This window comes from Corythoichthys intestinalis, chromosome 22 (genome assembly GCF_030265065.1).
Source record: "Corythoichthys intestinalis isolate RoL2023-P3 chromosome 22, ASM3026506v1, whole genome shotgun sequence".
Lineage (NCBI taxonomy): Eukaryota > Metazoa > Chordata > Actinopteri > Syngnathiformes > Syngnathidae > Corythoichthys > Corythoichthys intestinalis.
This window is the reverse complement of record NC_080416.1, coordinates 16,450,538-16,468,989: the sequence shown is the minus strand read 5'-3', so window position 1 is coordinate 16,468,989 and position 18,452 is coordinate 16,450,538. Positions and strand designations below refer to the sequence as shown.

At 39.7% G+C, this 18,452-nt stretch overlaps 1 protein-coding gene across 3 annotated transcripts in view; it reads right to left on the bottom strand.

Annotated features, from left to right (window-relative positions):
• trappc9 (trafficking protein particle complex subunit 9) overlaps positions 1–18,452 on the bottom strand; it is a 280,127-nt gene that overhangs the window by 104,469 nt on the left and 157,206 nt on the right. For all 3 annotated transcript variants that reach the window (XM_057828240.1, XM_057828241.1, XM_057828242.1), the window contains one exon: positions 17,631–17,741. In XM_057828240.1, the coding sequence (XP_057684223.1) occupies positions 17,631–17,741 (111 nt within the window). The remainder of the gene's footprint in view (positions 1–17,630; positions 17,742–18,452) is intronic.

The following is an 18,452-nucleotide window of genomic DNA, read 5'->3' as shown; positions in this document are numbered from 1 at the left end:
CAGAATTCTCGTGAAAGCATTAGCATCGACTTCAGTCTTTATAACAAATCGGGAAATGGGAAAGTGACGTATGCCGTAAAGCAGTCAGCACATTTGTAGTTTTTTTGTGTGGCAGGGTTCTTGCCACCCTCCTCAAAGTTATTTAGTGCTGGTGAAAGAGATACGGACCCCTTCAGGCCATAAAAGGTGTGATTCAACTAACTGTCAGTCGACATATCACAAATGTTATGAAAATATTTTATAACAGTTGAAAATTTCAGTTGTGTTGCTTTATGTTTAGGTTAACAGATGCCTATTGAGCCTATTGTTCTTTTTTTTTTTGTTCTCGTTTTTCTTGCTCGCTGTTAAAAGCAATTCCCCCCAAAAATGCAACTATGGGGCAGTTTACGTGGTCACGCTCTGAAAATACGACAAATGTCATATTTGCATTTGTATGGTTCCGTCTCCATTCGAACAGTGTCGCAATTCCGCGTATAACTGATTTAGTATTCATGCCAGGCCCTAGGGGGCAGTTCAGATTTAGGAGGCGACAGCCAATGATGCACTTGGACATCAACAACCTCCTCAGCCCGGAAGACAACCACTCCAACCAATGGCATTTTTCTTTTGCTCCAAAAGGCACAAAAATGGAAACATGACACATATTTAAATTAAAAATATCATAAAAATAGTAAATTAAAGGTGACGTTCCGTCATGTTTTTTAATGTTTAGTAGCAGTGCTGCGCACGCTTAATGTGACGTGTGTGAGTGCTGACGTCATCAGTGCGAGAGCTTTCCATTGATATGATTGCGCAAGCCCCTGAAATCGAATCCTTCCACTTTGGAGCCCAGATTCAAAGGTTTGCGTCTTCGCCTTCCGTTTTCGCCGACACCATATAAAGGCGAGGCCATTCCGCAACAATCATTGCGTCTTGGTGTTGCAGAGTCGCCACGTAAACTGCCCCTATATACTCCAGTGCGACTAACTAACTAACTAAGTGTTTTCCTCATCAATGTGCATTTTTCAGCTGGTGTAACTGATACTCAAGTATGACGACGTAAAGTCCAAAAGAAACTGTAATAACAATTTCCCCTTGTTTTTTTAATTGAGAGCAATCCATCCTTTCTGTATAAGATTAAGATCAACACATTTATAGTGGTATGAAAAAGTATCTGAACCTGTTGGAATTTCTCACATGTCTGCAAAAAATCTCCATCAAATGTGATCTGGTCTTTGTCAAAATGACACAGATGAAAAAACAGTGTCTTCTTTAACAAAAACCACCCAAACATTTATAGGTTTTCTTATTTTACTGAGGATAGTATGTAAACGATTAGAGAAGGAGGGAAAATAAGTAGGTGAACCATCACATTTAATATTTTGCGGACCCCCCTTATCTTCAACCAGACCCTTCCTGTAGCTGCAGATCAGTCTGGCACATCGATCAGGACTAATCCTCGCCCATTCTTCTCTACAAAACTGCTGTAGTCCAGTCAGATTCCTGGGATGTCTGGCATAAATCGCTGTCTTTAGGTAATGCCACAGCGTTTCAATGGGGTTCAAGTTTGGACTTTGACTTGGCCACTCCAGAACGTGTATTTATTTCTGTGTTTTGGATCATTTTCTTGTTGCAGCATCTATCCACTTTTTAGCTTCAACTGTCTGACGGACGGCCTCAGGTTTTCCTGCAATAAATTCTGATCAACTTTTCAATTCATTCTTCCATTAATGATTGCAAGTTGTCCAGGCCCTGAGGCACAAAAACAGCCCCAAATCATGATGCTCCCTCCACCATGCTTCACGGCGGGGATGAGGTGTTGATGTTGGTGAGCTGTTCCATTTTCCCCCCACACATGACGTTATGTGTTACTCCCAAACAATTCAACTTTGGTTTCATCAGTACACAAAATATTTTGCCAAAACTTCTGTGGAGTGTCCAAGTGCCTTTTTGCGAACATTAAAAAAGCAACAATGTTTTTTTTTTTTTTTTTTAGACAGCAGTGGCTTCCTCTGTGGAGAGCACCATTCTTGGCCATAGTTTTACATATAGTTGATGGGTGCACAGAGATATTGGACTGTGTCAGTGGATTTCTATAAGTCTTTAGCAGACACTCTAGGATATATATTTTTTAACCTCTCTGAGTATTCTGAGCTGAACTCTTGGCATCATCTTTGGCAGAAGGCCAACCCTTGGGAGAGAAGCAACAGTGCCAAACTCTCTCCATTTGTAGACAACTTCTCTGACTGTCGATTGATGAACATTCACACTTTTAGAGATGGTTTTGTATCCTTTCCCAGCTTTATACAAATCAACAATCCTTGATCGCAGGTCTTCAGACATCTGTTTTGACCGAGCCATGATGCACATCAGACAATGCTTCTCATCAAGACAATTCTTACCAGGTGTGTGTTTTATAGTGGGCAGGGCAGCTTTAAACTACTCATCAGTGATTGGGCACACACCTGACTTAAATTGTTTGGTAATGAATGGTTTCAATTGCTACTAAAGTCTCCTTAGACAGAGGGTTCATCATGATTTGGGGTTGTTTAGTTGCCTCAGGGCCTGGACAACTTGCAATCGTTAATGAATGAATTCATAAGTTTATCAGGATGTTTTGCTGGAAAACCTGAGGATGGATGCTGCAACAAGACAATGATCCAAAACACAGAAGTTAAATCAACTTCAGAATGGTTTCAGAAAAACAAAATACATGTTCCAGAGTGGCCAAATCAAAGTCCAGACTTGAACCCCATTGAGATGCTGTGGCATGACCTAAAGACAGCGATTCATGCCCGACATCCCAGGAATCTGACTTTAACTACAGCAGTTTTGTAAAGAAGAATGGGCCAAGATTAGTCCTGATCGATGTGCCAGACTGATCTGCAGCTACAGGAAGCATCTGATTGAAGTTATTGCTGCCAAGGGTGTGTGTGTGTTAGTGTGTGTGTGTGTGTGTGGGGGGGGGGGGTGCAAAATATTAAATGTGATGGTTCACTTACTTATTTTTCCCCCTTCTGTCATTGTTTGCATGCCATCCTCATTAAAATACTAAAATGTTTGGGTGACACTGTTTTAACATCTGTGCGATTTTGACAAAGATCAGATCACATTTGATGGTGATTTTATGCAGAAATGTGAGAAATTCCAAAAGGTTCTGATACTTTTTCATACTACTGTAAGTGCTCATCATAAATTTCTGATTCTGTATGCATGTGCATCACTGCCCTAAGAGATTACAAATCAATCTTGATATTTTTTTCTCACGTCTGGTTTGTTTTTCTAACCTTGCATCTCTTTTTCACAAGGGGTCTTTACTACTTTACATTACTACGACGTGAAACTGTAAGCATGTCTCTGAATAACGAACACGAGCTGAATCATAGCCCAATGCAGAATAGTAAATGATTTCCAAGCAGCATTTCTTGACAAGCATTTTTGCATCTTTCCTAAGAGGCGCCAATATGTTGTTAAAGCCGCAGGGTAAGAAGCCGAGAGCTCGCCGAGTGTGCGTATGCATGTTTTCATTTGGGAAGGTTATTTTTAGCTCACGTGCAGAAGCTTAAGGGCGGAGATCCATGAAGGCCTATGCAGAGGCAGCAGAGAGCGAAGGTCTATTTTTAGACTGCGGCTGACTCTGTGTAACCCTTTGTTTGCGGCGGCCCTCCCTGCCTGCGTTCCTCCTCCTTCTTCCTCACTCAATATGCTGAGCTACATCCAAAACAAATCCTCACAGCCAATTACGGAACGCACCGGCGCGTCCAAGGAGGTTACTGTGCAGACAATCTTCTAATGCGCCGGCTGTCATTAAAAGTGAGGAGCGGCAGACTATTGCGAGGGCTGACAAGAGTGAGCTATTTCTGTTTGTGTTGTTAAAAGCCAGAAGGTCTTTATGGGGGGCGGGCGGTAGCGCGTGCGAGTGAGAGGCTTGACAAGAGGTGAACGGAGGCAATATCATGCAAGAGCCACAGCTGGATTTGCAGCAGGGATTGTTTTTTTTTCTGAAAATAAACATTGACAAATAATACACGTCTGATCTGCGGCTATAGTTTGGAGACAACAGCTTTGCCGTAGGGTAGATCAAATCTCAGGTGATTGGAAAAGTTCCCGCTGCATATCAGTCTTCATGAATATTTAAATTGAATGGAGAAAGGAAGCAATTGGTAGACGCACGCCAGGCTACGCCAAATGACTAGTGTCAGTAATCTGTGACGAATGACTTGACTCTAAGTCTCTAGTGCTCCCATGCTTTTGTAGTCCCACATTGTGCCGCAACATGCCAGGCAACAATGGGAGAAAAATCTGAACTAAACCAAGACTGTTAAATCACATTTTCGACTATTGTATTTTTCGGACTATAAGTCTCAGGTTTTTTTTATAGTTTGGTTGGGGTGCGACTTATACTCAGGAGCGACTGAGTGTGAAATTATTAACACATTATGATAGGGTGACCAAACGTCCTCTTTTGCCCGGACAAGTCCTACTTTCACGTAGTATCCTCGTCGTCCGGGCGGGTTTTATAAATTCATAAAAATGTCCGGTTTTTATGATTTTTCACAGGACCAATTTGAAGAGAATCCCTCTGGCCGCTGGGTGGCAGCAGTTGACGTGGCTCCTACTAGAAGGGAGGGAAGGAGTAGTTCTTCTAGTTTTTGTTGGCGGTTTACCCCTATCATGAGGCATTACCGCCATCTACTGGGTTGACAATTTGGCCACAACGCCTGCCCCGTTGTTAAGTTTTTAACGATAAATACGTAAATAATGGCAACTGTTGACTTCTATCGGAGCTTTGACTGTAAAATCCCATTTGGTGTCGCATCGTTGCGCTGCCGATGATTGTAAACTTTTCTAGCAAAGTATGATTTTTGCCTCAGCTAGCTATCAGTAAGCTAAACCATGCTGGGCATTATGGGAAACGTTGTTTTGAACTGCTACGTTTGGAAACATGCTGGTTGAATAGTTTGTCAGTTTACTTTGTTTATTGTTTGTGTGGAATCTAGAACATTGAATGAGAATATCCATTGAATGGGAATAACAATTTGTCAAGGACAATTGTTGTGATAGTAATTTATAAAAATGTTTAGTTGGCACATAGCCTACTGTGTGTATGTGTATTGACTGGACTACATTTCCATGGGTCTGCATTATATATATTATATTTTAGTCATTATTATTTATTATTTTTATTTTCAAACTGCACTTTCCCATCCAGAGTGAGGGGGCATACTTTAAATATATTAAAGTGATATAGAAATCTTTGAGTGAACTTCGAGTAAAATTCAAGTATCTTGAGGCCGGGGTGAGTGTCCTCTTTTTTAGAAATCAAAATATGGTCACCCTACATTATGATATCATTTCACGTGTTATTTTGGTGTTTTGGAGTGACACTGATGGTTTGGTAAACTTGTTAGCATGTTCTTTATGCTATAGTTATCTGAATAACTCTTAATAGCTATGGCCACGTTCGCGTTCTGCCTTTGGCAATGTGTGTTCAATTGTATTATTTACTTTTTTATATTGAAATGCATGCTTTTAGTTTGTGGCGCTTTCACGCCAACGTGAGGGCGCACTTGCACTTGTTTATGTGAAGAAGACTGCTCACGAGCCAGAAAAAGATGGACAGATACGCAGCTTGGGTACGTGGGCGAGTTAGCGAGACAGAAACAGCTGCGAACCTACGTTCGTTGTTTATTCTTGTAAAATCTCTACAGATGTGTGTATCATCTTTTCTGTTGTTGTTGTGTGTTTTCCACCCGCGATCGGACACTTAAAGCCAGTTGTGTGGTTATTTGAACGATGTGCTAATGCTAGCAAATGCATGCTAACCGTTTGTGTCATTGCTGTAACAGCGCCTAATTATCATTTATTTACGTTGATGCGAACCTGTTTGGTATCGAGGACGAAATTGATTCCGCAAATTATACGGACGTCAAGCATTGTCATTTGGGAGTTTAGCTCGCTGTATAGTCAGGACAGAGCCGTAGCGTCCTGGTGAGGACTGTATATTCGCATTTCATTGTTCATGCATTGTACACTTATTCAGCATGTTGTTTTCTATTGTATTTTTATATTAAATTGCCTTTCAAGATGACAGATCTGTTCTATTTGTTGGATTTTATCAAGTAAATGTCCCCCAAAATGCGACTTATATGTTTTTTTTGTCTTCGTTGGGCATTTTATGGCTGGTGCGACTTATAGTCCGAAAAATACGGTAATTTATTGCTTGCTTTGTTTAAAAGAAATATTAAGCTCATGCTGGAAAAATCATTGCATATTTAAATTGCATTCTACAGTATGAGATAAAAAGAAAAAAATCCCCTAATGTCACAGTACCAGAAAACATCATCTCACCAGCGCCAACAGGGATAACGCACACCTCCGGGGAAGATATTATCACCCCAGCATTTGCTGAGAGGAAAAACAGAAACTTCCGCCGAACAAATATGACAGTGGTGGGAATTGCGAATCCTGAAGAGACAGGCATCGCCACACTTGGCTCTCATCATTCTTAGAAAACATTGCTCCCATAGCCCATCCTCAGCTTGCACAGGTATTTTTTTTTTTTTTTTATTGGACACGACACTGCATATTGTGCATGTAATGAGCATATCATAAATTTAAATAAGTGTGAGAGAAAGGGATGGAAAAAGCAAATACTCATGCAGGAGGTAGCGGGGGGAAAAATACTCAGGTCCAACCAGGACTTATTGAAGATGGCATAACTGACTGCAAATACATTATGTGCCTCACAGCCACAAGGGGTGAAGGTGGTCACCATGGAAACAAGCTTTGTTTGAAAAGCCCATGCGCCGAGGCGTGGCCACCCGAGTGAGCGCTGATCCGTCAAGCGAATGAAGAGAGACATAGAAAGGAGGGGAAAAGTGCTGAAGGTAACATCAAGTGATTGGGCCCACTTTAATAAGTAGATTAACCGATGTGGTCATGAGGGACTGCATTGGACAGGGGTGAGGATGAGTCAATACATCGGGAGTGATGCTGTTGCGTTACTGTTGCGTACGATATGGTTTGCGAGACAAAGGTAACGATAACGATGATCTGACGATATGGCAATACAACGATTATCGATACATTGGTCAGGAAATCATTCTAGGAAATTCTAAAAACAACTAATAAGCCGAAAAACAAGCTTCTGCTGTGAATTGGAATGAGTTTATCACTAGTAGACGTCCAATCCATTTGAAGTCCACTTCAAACGGATTGAATGTCTATGGCCGTCAGCAGCAGCTAATGCCAGGCAATGAGGTAATTTTGGGCCATTTAAGGTCATTTACCTGTTGATTTTCAGTTGCTTCCTGTTGATTTTGGGGTATTTTATGGGTCACTTGCTGCTTATTTTGCGCTACAGAACAGGAAGTGACCTGGGGAATCACCCATCTCTTTAAAGTTTAGTAGATGGTTAGCAAACTATTAACAACGGATCGGTAAAGTGTGAGCTAACTCATTTGCTCCCAAAAGCGTATAAATACTACGGGTTTTGAGGTCACGGTTTGGTTCATTTTCGGTACAGTAAGAAAACAAAATGGAAAATATAAATGTGCTAGTTGTTTATTACACACGTTTGTGCTTTCAACAATAGGAACAGTAGCCTATTCAAAGCTAGAATTTTGCTCAAAAAGTAGCGGGTATTTAAAGATAATAATCCAACAACAATTTGCCTTTCAGACCCCGTGTATTGGTCAGCTTTCTTTCTGAAAGAAAGAAGAAAAAAGAAGTCCTGTGCTAAAGAGAAAAGCAATCCCAATGACAAAGATTTTAACATGTATTTTACAAATGAAATGCCTCAATGAATTTTTTTTTCTTATGAACGGTTTTCATAAGCTTTATTGGTGGATTTTCTCAAGTTAAAGCGCCACACAGAAATTAATAAACTTAATTGTGTAAGCAGGATCTGTGTATTATTCTTATTATTTAACTATGGGCGTTTTAGCTAATTTCAATTTATTTTATTTAAATGGGCTATTATTTATTTTATTATGTGTTTGTATTTTACAAATGTGATGTAGTATTCATTTATATTGTCTATTTTATGTTGTATAACTTTAGTTCATATGTGAATATTAGTTCCTACTTGTTTTGTTGTGGTAGGAGGGTTTTGTTTTGAACACGGGGCCGTGTTGGTTATTACTATAGCAGAGAAGATAACTGTAAATCAACAAAGACAAGTCAACTGTGCCCCGATCTACCACTCAAGAGATCTGATGGACTCAAAAAGTGAGTTACGATTGCATATTACTTTGAAAATCGACCAGATCCACCGTATTTTTACACGAGTGACTTCCCGTCTGCCCGGTCTGCTAGCTAGTACTATTGACGCAGGAGGGCCGCGTCTCGCGTCAAATAATAAACTCTGCCGTTCGTTTCGCGTGCATCGCATTGAGCCGCTTTTGGAACGCGTCTAACACGCGGCCGCATTGCGACTGGTGTGCATTAGCTGATTGACTTTAACGGCCGCGTTTCACTGTGTTCTCGCGGTGGCCACGTTGTTGCACCATTGATGTTTCTTACTGTCCTACTGTGTTGGTCCTCATTATAGTAGAGAAGACGAAGTAAATATAATCAACACAAAGAAACTGTAACCCGATCGACTCACAGCCTCGAAAAGCAAGGGTTACATTATGTCAGAAACTCGTTCGGTATGACTCCGGTCCGAACCGAGCACCAAGTACCGATACGAATACGTTCTATTTTTTAATTGTTTCAATGTCCCAAAGACGTATTTATACGTCTTTTATGTTTATTATTATTGTTTTTTTTACAAGAGACATCTCTGGGTTCTGATTCAATTTAGCACAAAGCTGAAAATCCATTTTTAAAGCAATAAAACTGGCCACTGGAGGGCAGTAGTGCATTTGGTAAGACCCGCAACCCGGCCGGGCCACACGGCCGGGGCATCGGCGGAAGACGACCGAATGGAGAACAACCTAGAGGACGCCCGGGATGCCAGGCGTTGGACGACCGAGCAGAACGACCGGGACCACCAGTGCAGCGGACGATGCCGTTGAGTCCATGCTGCTCGCCAAGCAGACCCCACAGAGACTCAAAAAAATCCATCTTTATGAGACAGGCGGCGATGAGGGAAATGTTTACCCGGCTGTCAGTTAGTTATGTGTAAATAAATTGTTACTTTGCTATCAAAAGCTCTATTCGTCTTGTTGTTTATGTTATTTTGTAAAAAGAAAACATTATTCAGATGTTTGGGATGTAACTAAAGCAAAAAATAGCTGTGTGAAAGCCAAAGTTATGTTTGAAATGTATGCTTTCACAAAAAGCTCAATTTCTCTTTTTTTTTTTCATCAGAAGTTGGAAAATTGCTCAAACTAAGCTATTTTCTTATGCTGATTTCTAAAGAATGGAAAAAGATATGAATTTACTTTTTTTCCTGCTGAAAAAAAAGAGCTGGGTTCCATGTTTATATAGCAATAGAACAGAATTTTCTGTGGGCCTTGCAAAATCAGTCAAAATCCAGTAAAACGGCCGGGAGCGAAGGGGGTTGCACCGGTGAAAATGGCTGGGAGTGAATGAGTTAATATATTAAAAATAGTTATCATTATTCCTCATATTATAACAATTCAGACAACTTCAGAATAATGTTCCAATAACAAACTATCAACTGATAATAAGTCATTAGTTAGCAAGCTACTAATTACTAATTTATAAGGTAGTTATATATCGTAGACATACAGCTTACAAGCCATTTATTACTCATTAACCATCAGTTTATTGATGACATATTAATTATCTATAAGGCACCAATATGAATGCTTAACAAACGGTTAACAAACCCTTCACAAATTAACAATAAATCATTAACAGTTTACTATTGCTCTATTAACTAGTTATAACGGATAGTTATTATAAAGTGTTACAATTTATGCCTAAATTTCTGTGGGCTTGGAACGGATTAGGGTATTTACATGGCAAACACGTCTCTACTTACAGATTTTTCAGTTTACTACTTCCAGGACCAGTTAATTTCCTAAGTAGAGGTACCACTGTATAAGAACCACACTGAAGACAGCAAACTGAAATTTCTTCGGTGCTGCCTCATAAAAAGATATTAATACCAAAATATACTTTTGTGAGATATTATATATAAAAAGAAATCACCACTCTTATTTTTCCCCGACCATAAGGGAGTAGAAAAATGCATGCAGTAGCTTTTCTTGTGGCATTTCATGCTTGAAATTACAGTTTGTGCCTCACTGTTTGACACAGCTTTGGACTTTGGAGACACAGAACATCAGCCTGCACGTACGTATACGTCCCGATGTTTTGCGTCATACCCATATCTCTGTTACCAGAATCAATCAGGGAGATAGAGAACTTGTAATAACATTGCACTCGACGCAATGTCCCAATTACATGAAAGCGGCACTAGATCACACTGCAGATCTAAGACACCTCTTGTCAAAATGTCGTCTTCAAAGGTATGAAAAAATGTTATTTACTGCCCACAGTCACAGAATTATTATTCTAATTTTTCACCAAAACTAGAAAGGCCTTCATCTAAAGCTCATCTTTCTATATCGTTACATTCATCTTGAAGAATAGAAAATGCCTATTGAATCGGTTACTGTTGCTATACAGCTAGTCTGTATGAGCTGGTTAACCTACATTCTGAGAAATTGCATATAAATTCCTGAAAAAATAACTCGTCAAGAAGATATGAAAGGTATGACATTAACAGTTAAAAAAAAAAACAGCATTTTATAAGTCGCTTGCTACATCCTCGCCTTTATTCTCTTATGTGTCTTTTTGTATTCAAAGCAGGGGTCGCGTTAACCGAATATTTTCCGTTGTTGACCGGTTTTTTAAAACGGTGACGGAAAAAACTGAAGTCCATCACACAGGATGGCGAGTGAGCATATTAATAAGCTATTGTCTCTCTTGATGCATGACGTCGCTGGCCTTACTTGGAAAAATGTCCGAACTAGCATTCAGGTGTAGCAAACACGTAAACATTAGGAAGCTTTGGAGAGCATTGTCTAAGGCTACGTTCATTCTACAGGTCTTAATGCACGAATCCAATTTTTTCGTGTTTTTCCGACTCGAGTCAGGCATTAACTTGACGGTCTGAACGGGACGAGTCGCATAGAAGTGGACCATTTCAAATCCGATCTGGGTCATTTTTTTATGTGGTTCAAATCCAATCTGGGCCACATTTTTCCAGACTGTCGCGGCGGTCTGTACCGTCCAGTGTCCCAAATCAGATTTCAGTTGTGCGTTCTTAGCGCCTAGCTTGCAGTGAACACGGCTTTTGGGGAAGGGCCGGGCTTGACAACAGTCATAAAAAAATAAAAATGGGTTGAGGATAAGCATGAGAATGGTCGGTTTTCTCTGTGCTCTATGTGAGCTATATTTCAACATTTCCTTACACGGCCAAGAGTCGGGAGAGGGGTCTGGCTGCAGCCCGTCTTGGAGAGTCAGGGCAAACTGCCCGTATGTGTGTGTGACATGCACGGACAGTGCGTGCATGCTATCGATCCATATAAACTGTGAATATAAGCCTAAACGGGGATTATTTATGTCTGTTATTTGTCTCCTCCTTTTGAAAAGCAAAATATGATAGCCCTGGAATGACGGATGACTTGTCATTTGTTTTGATGCTTCTGCGCACCGGCGCGTGTCGGACTGCGAATTAGAGCGCATGCGTAGTACTTGAATGGTCTCAATGGACAAAGGGAGTCTGAACGGGCACGCCAAAAAAATGGATATGACAAAAAAATCGGATTTGTGCATTAAGACCTGTAGTATGAACGTAGCCTAACTGAATGAGCAGGGACAAACAGCATTTGCCTTGCCTTGGAGTCAGAAGTACGTGCGCTATTCTCAAACCTGAACGCACCCAGAGTCTTGGATGACAAATCAACAGAGCAGAGAGTAGACACAACATGGTTGGTAGTTTCTTCAATGTATTCATAGTTGAGTAAGTAACGCACCACTTTTGACCAACACTGCTATTGAATATGTCATTATTATCATTTTAAAAATTTAAGTGACGGGTAAAAATAGATTATGACCGGATTTTTATGACCCTGTCAGTAAAAATGACAGACAACGAAAAAGTATAGCGCAACCTCTGATTCAAAGTAATATACATTACAGTACAGAAGTATTCAATTATTTAGGTAACATCCATCCATAACGGTCTACCCTCATTTTTGTAAAAATTTTTTAGGCTCTCTATTTAAAAGCATTTTCGAGATTTTAAACCAGATAGCCTGGTGACAGTCCTCCGATTCATTCCAAAGGTGTTCTATTGGGTTGAGGTCAGGACTCTGTGCAGTCCAGTCAAGTTCATCGGCACCAAACTCTCTCATCCATGTCTTGACTGACCTTTTCTTTGTGCACTGGTGCACAGTTATGCTGGAACAGGAATAACTTTTCCCACAAATCTTGGAGCAAATTCTCCTGAAAGGACAGCCTAATTTGTCCATTTAATCCTTCCAAACATTTTAGAAAGAGTTTGGGCTTTAACCTCCATGAAAACTGGTAAAATGGCATAATTCATTATTAACGTATGAACAAACTTTAGGACTAAAAGTCTGAATGCATAAAAATCTACCATTACCCAAGGCAAGGCAAATTTATTCATATAGCACAATTCAACACGAGGCAATTCAAAGTGCTTTACATCACATGAAATCATAAAAATCACATTAAAATCAATTAGGGGTGCAGTTATCAAATATTTTAGTAATCGAGTAATCGGATAAAACATTTTTTTTAGGTGAAGAGCAGTTATAAATATACATGAGAAGACAAGACATTTAATCTAATATTGAACCATTTTCAGTCAATCAATGTCTTTATTTTTGATGTACATTGTTGAAAACAGCCAACAATTGCCTCTCAGATGTGACTAGAATTAAAAAAAATTTTTTTTTAAAGACTAATTCAAAGCTTTCACTCAAAAAACTTGCCAAATAAAAAAAATGCTATTACGCTTGATAACACGCATCACATTTGTGTCAAGCTATTTTTAAGTTCTAGGTAAGTTTTAGGTTAGTCTAAACTCTAAGTCCTGATAGGATTTTGAGTTTTTGCTGTGTTCAAAATAAATGTATTGTCAAGCATCAGGTTATAATATGGCGGGGATATTTGCATGTGTTCCTGAATGCACCGCGTGACGCGCGGGGGTGAGGAAGGTGCGGGAGAGCGAGAGACGTGCCTTCCTGTTGTTGTTGACATTCTGGCAGGTGCTTGTGCGTTGGCTACCGCAGACAGCAGTCGTGTGTTGGTTGTTCCACAAGTTCCCAAAAAATAAATAATTGAAACCTAACAAAGCCGGTGACTCTTTGTCAACGTTACAGTATGATACCTGCTGTATTAGAGCACATTAGGGACCAGTGCTACTTGGTATTTTATCCAGCAATGATTACTGAGCTAAAATTGACAGTTAGCATTATTAAGTTTTTATCTTACAACCTCATCACTCTACAGCGCTATGTTGTAAAATAAAGCCTGTATGTAAGACACGTTAGCCGTGACAGTAACGTTAATCTTACTGTATTTATTAGCGGAGAAATTTACTGCTTTAAGATGGCGGCTGTTTACTAACGCTGCTGACTCTGTCATTTCGCATCTAGTTCAACATACATGTGATATCTATGAGACGCATCAGATGCTACCTGCTACCACAGGGGCTAGTTTTTAGCAACGTCGGCGTAGTTTGTTGCAGCAGTCGGCTGCAGTAAGGTTTTTTTTTTTTTTTTTAATTGCTTCTTCCTCTATGCACGTGACATCAGCGCGTTGTCCCGCATTAAAAGTAGTCTGAGCAAAACGTGATGCTTAGAGCGGACAAAATTAAACGATTCCTTGAGGTGAATAAAATTACTCAGATCAGTTTTTAAACTCGAGTTACTCGAGTATTCGTTTCAGCTCTAAAATCGATAGATCGTAAAAACAAAGACAATCGAAATAGGAAATAAAATTATACATAGAAATTGCATTTAATCACGAATAGAATAAAAAATAAATGAAAAATAAAACAAATACTACTACTGCTAATAATTGAAATCAGCAATGGAGATAAGCACAAGAAGAATAGAAAGCAAATAGATTGAAATATATAGACAGTTATGGATATGCAGTGCTAAACAAAAGCATTTTTATCCCTGATTTAAAGCAGCTAACAGTTTGAGCATACTTCAGACCTTCAGGTAACTTTTTCCAGACGTGAGGAGCATAATCACTAAATGCTGCCTCACCCTGCTTGGTTCTTGTTCTTGGAACATACAGGAAACCGGTTCCGGACGACCTTAGGGGTCTAGATGTTTCATAAGAATCTAACAAATCCAGCATGTATTTTGGTCCAAGGTCATTAATTGTTTTGTAGACGAGCAGTAGTATTTTATAGTCTATCCTCTTACTCACTGGAAGCCAGTGTAACGATTTCAAAACCGGTGTAATGTGGTCCAGTTTCCTTGTATTTGTGAGGACTCTGGCTGCAGCATTCTGTACTAGCTGCAGCTTCCTGACTGATTTTTTTATCAAGACCTGTAAATGTACCGTTGCAATAGTCCAATCTGCTGAAAATGAATGCATGCATAAGTTTTTCCATGTCTTGTTGAGTCAGAAGCCCCTTAATTCTGGCTATATTTTTTAGGTGGTAATAAGCAGATTTAGTGACGGACTTTAGATGGCTATCAAATTTTAGGTCTGAGTCAATAATTACGCTAAGGTTTCTGACTTGATTTGTAGCTGTAAGTGATATTTTTCCAAGGCCAAGAGTCCTATTCAAAGTAAAAATAATTAAAACCTAGCATTGGAGCTAAGACTGACAACGTAAGGTAAGGAGAAACGTTTGTTGTTGTTGTTTTATTTTCACACTAATACGTTAGGTGTGATTGCTTGACACTTGCCTTTCTCAAAATTAAGAAGCATATAGATGATTGACAGAATCATTTTTCCGGCCTGTTGGGCTCAAAAGCATACCTTGGCATATCCTGGATACAAAGACTCCAGAAAACATCTTGAGCCTGACATCTCATTCATCACGGAGCAGAAACAAAATATCAAATGACACGTCAGTATACGACGTGAAGCGAGAAGGACGCATCGGGAGGCATGAAGCGACGCGTGGCTTGCCAGATGGGAGAACCGCGAGCCTCTGGCCTTGTTTCGATCTGAATGCAAAATCTTATCCCACATCGTCTCGAGACCTAACATAATCTACTAAAAAATGAATCTGTGTTTGTCAAGATTCAGGACAGAAGCATTGATCAAGAGAGTCTATAACTTCTGTCAGATAAAGCAGACTGAAAAATCTACTGAAGAGTAGCAAACGGCAACTATTTTTGCAGGCGATAGAATTTATATAACTAATAAGACTAAAACTTCAATATCATCAAACTTGGTTGTTATCCTTCTTGGTGAAAAAAATACCACAACACCCTTTGCAGCTGTCTGACATTTGTCTCAAGAACTAACGGTATTTATTCTATTTCCTTGATACAATGCTGACTGGCCATTTTTAACATCACTGAGTAATTCCCCTTAAACAATAACATTTCAACTCTGTGGGAACAGGCTTATGAGTCACCACTATGCCTGTGCCTGTCCATTCGCGGGGTGCACTGGAGAGAAAATACTGACAGTAATCATAATTTGCCACTCTGCCATGCAATGACAAGGCTACACAAGGGGGTGTGAGACCACTGAAAAAACTGGGAGATATTTTAGGGTGAAGGAATAAAGAACTGTTATATTTAAGCGCAAGACAAGATTTTGATCAAATGCATCCTAGCAGAATGTTGCCTAACAAGTTCAGTGGAGTTTAATGAAACTTCATTAAAAGTCAGTATTCCTAGGTAGTAGGCAAAATAGCAATTTTCAGACATTTTTAAATGCCAGTACTATTTTATCGAATCAAATGCAAGTACAATGATCTCTCGTTTTTCTCGGTTAATGAGGACTGCCTCCCCCAACCCCTGCGATATAATCGAAATCCACGAAGTTGAGGTGTAGCTTATTTACATAATTTTTTTTTTTTTTTTTTTTTTTTTGATGGGTTCAATGTATTTATTCAGATTTAGCATTGGAAAGAGATACATATAAGACAAGATGTTTCCCCCCCACCCCCCACAAAGTATAATACTTAATTAAATTCTTCATTGAGTGAGTCCTCTCAAATCAACTCATGCTGCTTAGAACAGCAAACCACACAACACAATGAGTTGCCATAGCGACTACGGCCAATGTTTAAAAACTGATACGAGGCGGCGGCCTTTGAAAGGTAGTTGTCTGGCTCCTTCAAAGCAGCTCCCTTGTCACTCATCGCTTACTTTAACAAGCTGCGGCTGCCTGGTGAGAAAGAAACGCTTCAGGAGGGAGAGAGGCTGTACACGATCGGATGGGACATATCTATAAAATCCTGCATTTTTTTTTTTTTTTTTAATATGAAAACAATCCGCGATGGACTGAGGGCGCCATCTTTGAAGCGCGAAGTAGTGAGGGATCACTGTACAGTTGTACCTTGACCTACGATCGCTTCGACACACGATCTTTCTGACACCCGACGTAAAATTTGACTCGTCATTTGTTTCTACATCCGACGACGTGCTCGAAATACGATGATTTTTGACAGTGCACAGTTTCTTTGTTTTGCCGGGAGACGGACGTGAGAGAAATCAACACTGGATCCAAAAAGGTTAGTGCAGGTGGAGGAAAAAAAGAAAAGGTGACGCTTACCATTGAAATGAAGATGTAAATGGTCGCAAAATGCAAGCGTGGTGTGTGCATCCATGAACTGGGTCGACAATAGGGCCGTAGAATGTCGATCTCGGACGGCGGTCCTCCTCCGTTCGCCAGTCTTTATAAGTTAAGGTGACAATTCTTTTGTGCCAAAGAAATCACCAGCTTCGTCAATTATTCCATCAACTTGTGCAACATTGACGCCAGCGTCAAAACAGGAAAATAGAACCGCGCTCTCTTGCTCACTGTCACGTCAGCCCCGCGGTGCGTTCAGATACAGCAAAAAAAGTCTGCCACATAAGAACCTGATTCGTTACATTATTACAGGTATTATTATTATCACTACTATTTCATTATTATTATTATTCTGTTTTTTATTCATAATTTATTTGTTTCGCTCTTTGTAATTGCTGTTTGCAATAGTAGGAGTATTTATTAATGATTTATTGTAGGTTTTTGGGCTGTGGAACGAATTAATGGAATTATAATGTATTCTTATGGGAAAATCCTGCTCGACATACGACCGTTTTGACTTACAAAGTCCTGGAACGAATTAACTTTGTATGTAGAGGTACCACTGTATTTCAGATTGTCCCCCCTACTCATCACACATTGGCTGCCCACTGTAGTATGCTCGTCTATTGGAGAAACAGGCTTTCTTTAATGTACCTGTGTAATGTGCACACAGGTGACGTCACATTTGTCACACAGGTGTTGCACTTGCAAGCAGTGTCATTTCTTGTGTGGAAATATTATTTTCTCCATTATCAGAGTTGTTAGAAATGTTTGAATCGCCTATTTTTTTTTTCCACATGAAAATTATCAACCACATAAAATTTACCATTCCCAAACTTTCTTAAACTTTGGGAGTAAAAAAAGATCCTGGGCTGAAAAGGCACACGATCTCAGCCATTTTTGGTTTGTAGCAGTCTTACCTTTGGCACTCGCTGGCATGAAGAACAAGGTCCTGGTTGTTTTTGGCACTGACGGTGAGCTCGTGTTCTGTTGGGTTGAAGATGTCCAGCAGTAAATGACACTGACGGGTGCTGTGGGAAAGAAATAACCCCAAGAGTGAGTGAACGTCACGCCACACAATTTTTTTCCCAATATACAATGCACAAAAGTTACAGGTGAGCTTAATTTGACCTTCATTGTGACTAGTGTCTGTATAAAACATTAGCAATCCATCCATTTTAACACAACTTATACTGTCTAGTCACAGGCATGTGTATCGCTAAAAAGGTTATCAAGCCAAGAAGCAGCGTCAATCAGTCTTTGTCCCAACATCAAAAGGTGCAGAGGCCTGCTTGAACAGACTGTGCTTTACATCAGTGCCAGATCTGCTTATCTATTAGAGATCTTAAGAAGGTCAAATTTGCAAATGTGATCAAGCGGCAGAAGACGATACTGGCTTTTCAGACGTGTGAATATTTCCGCTTCTGGTAATGACTTATGAAAGCAAATTACATCTCAAAATATTAACAGATAAGACTGCCAGGCGTTAATTTGTGAAATGATATTACAAACCACTCAATTATCAATATATTGTTTGAAACCAATCAACAGAATGTCTGAATGAGGTAATTACAATGGTATGAAAAAGTATCGTAACTTTTTGGAATTTATCCCATTTCTGCATAAAATCAGCATCAAATGTGATCTTATCTTTGTCAAAATCATACAGATGAAAAAACTGCTTTCACTAAACCCACCCAAACATTTATTGGTTTTCATATTTTAATGAGGATAGTATGCAA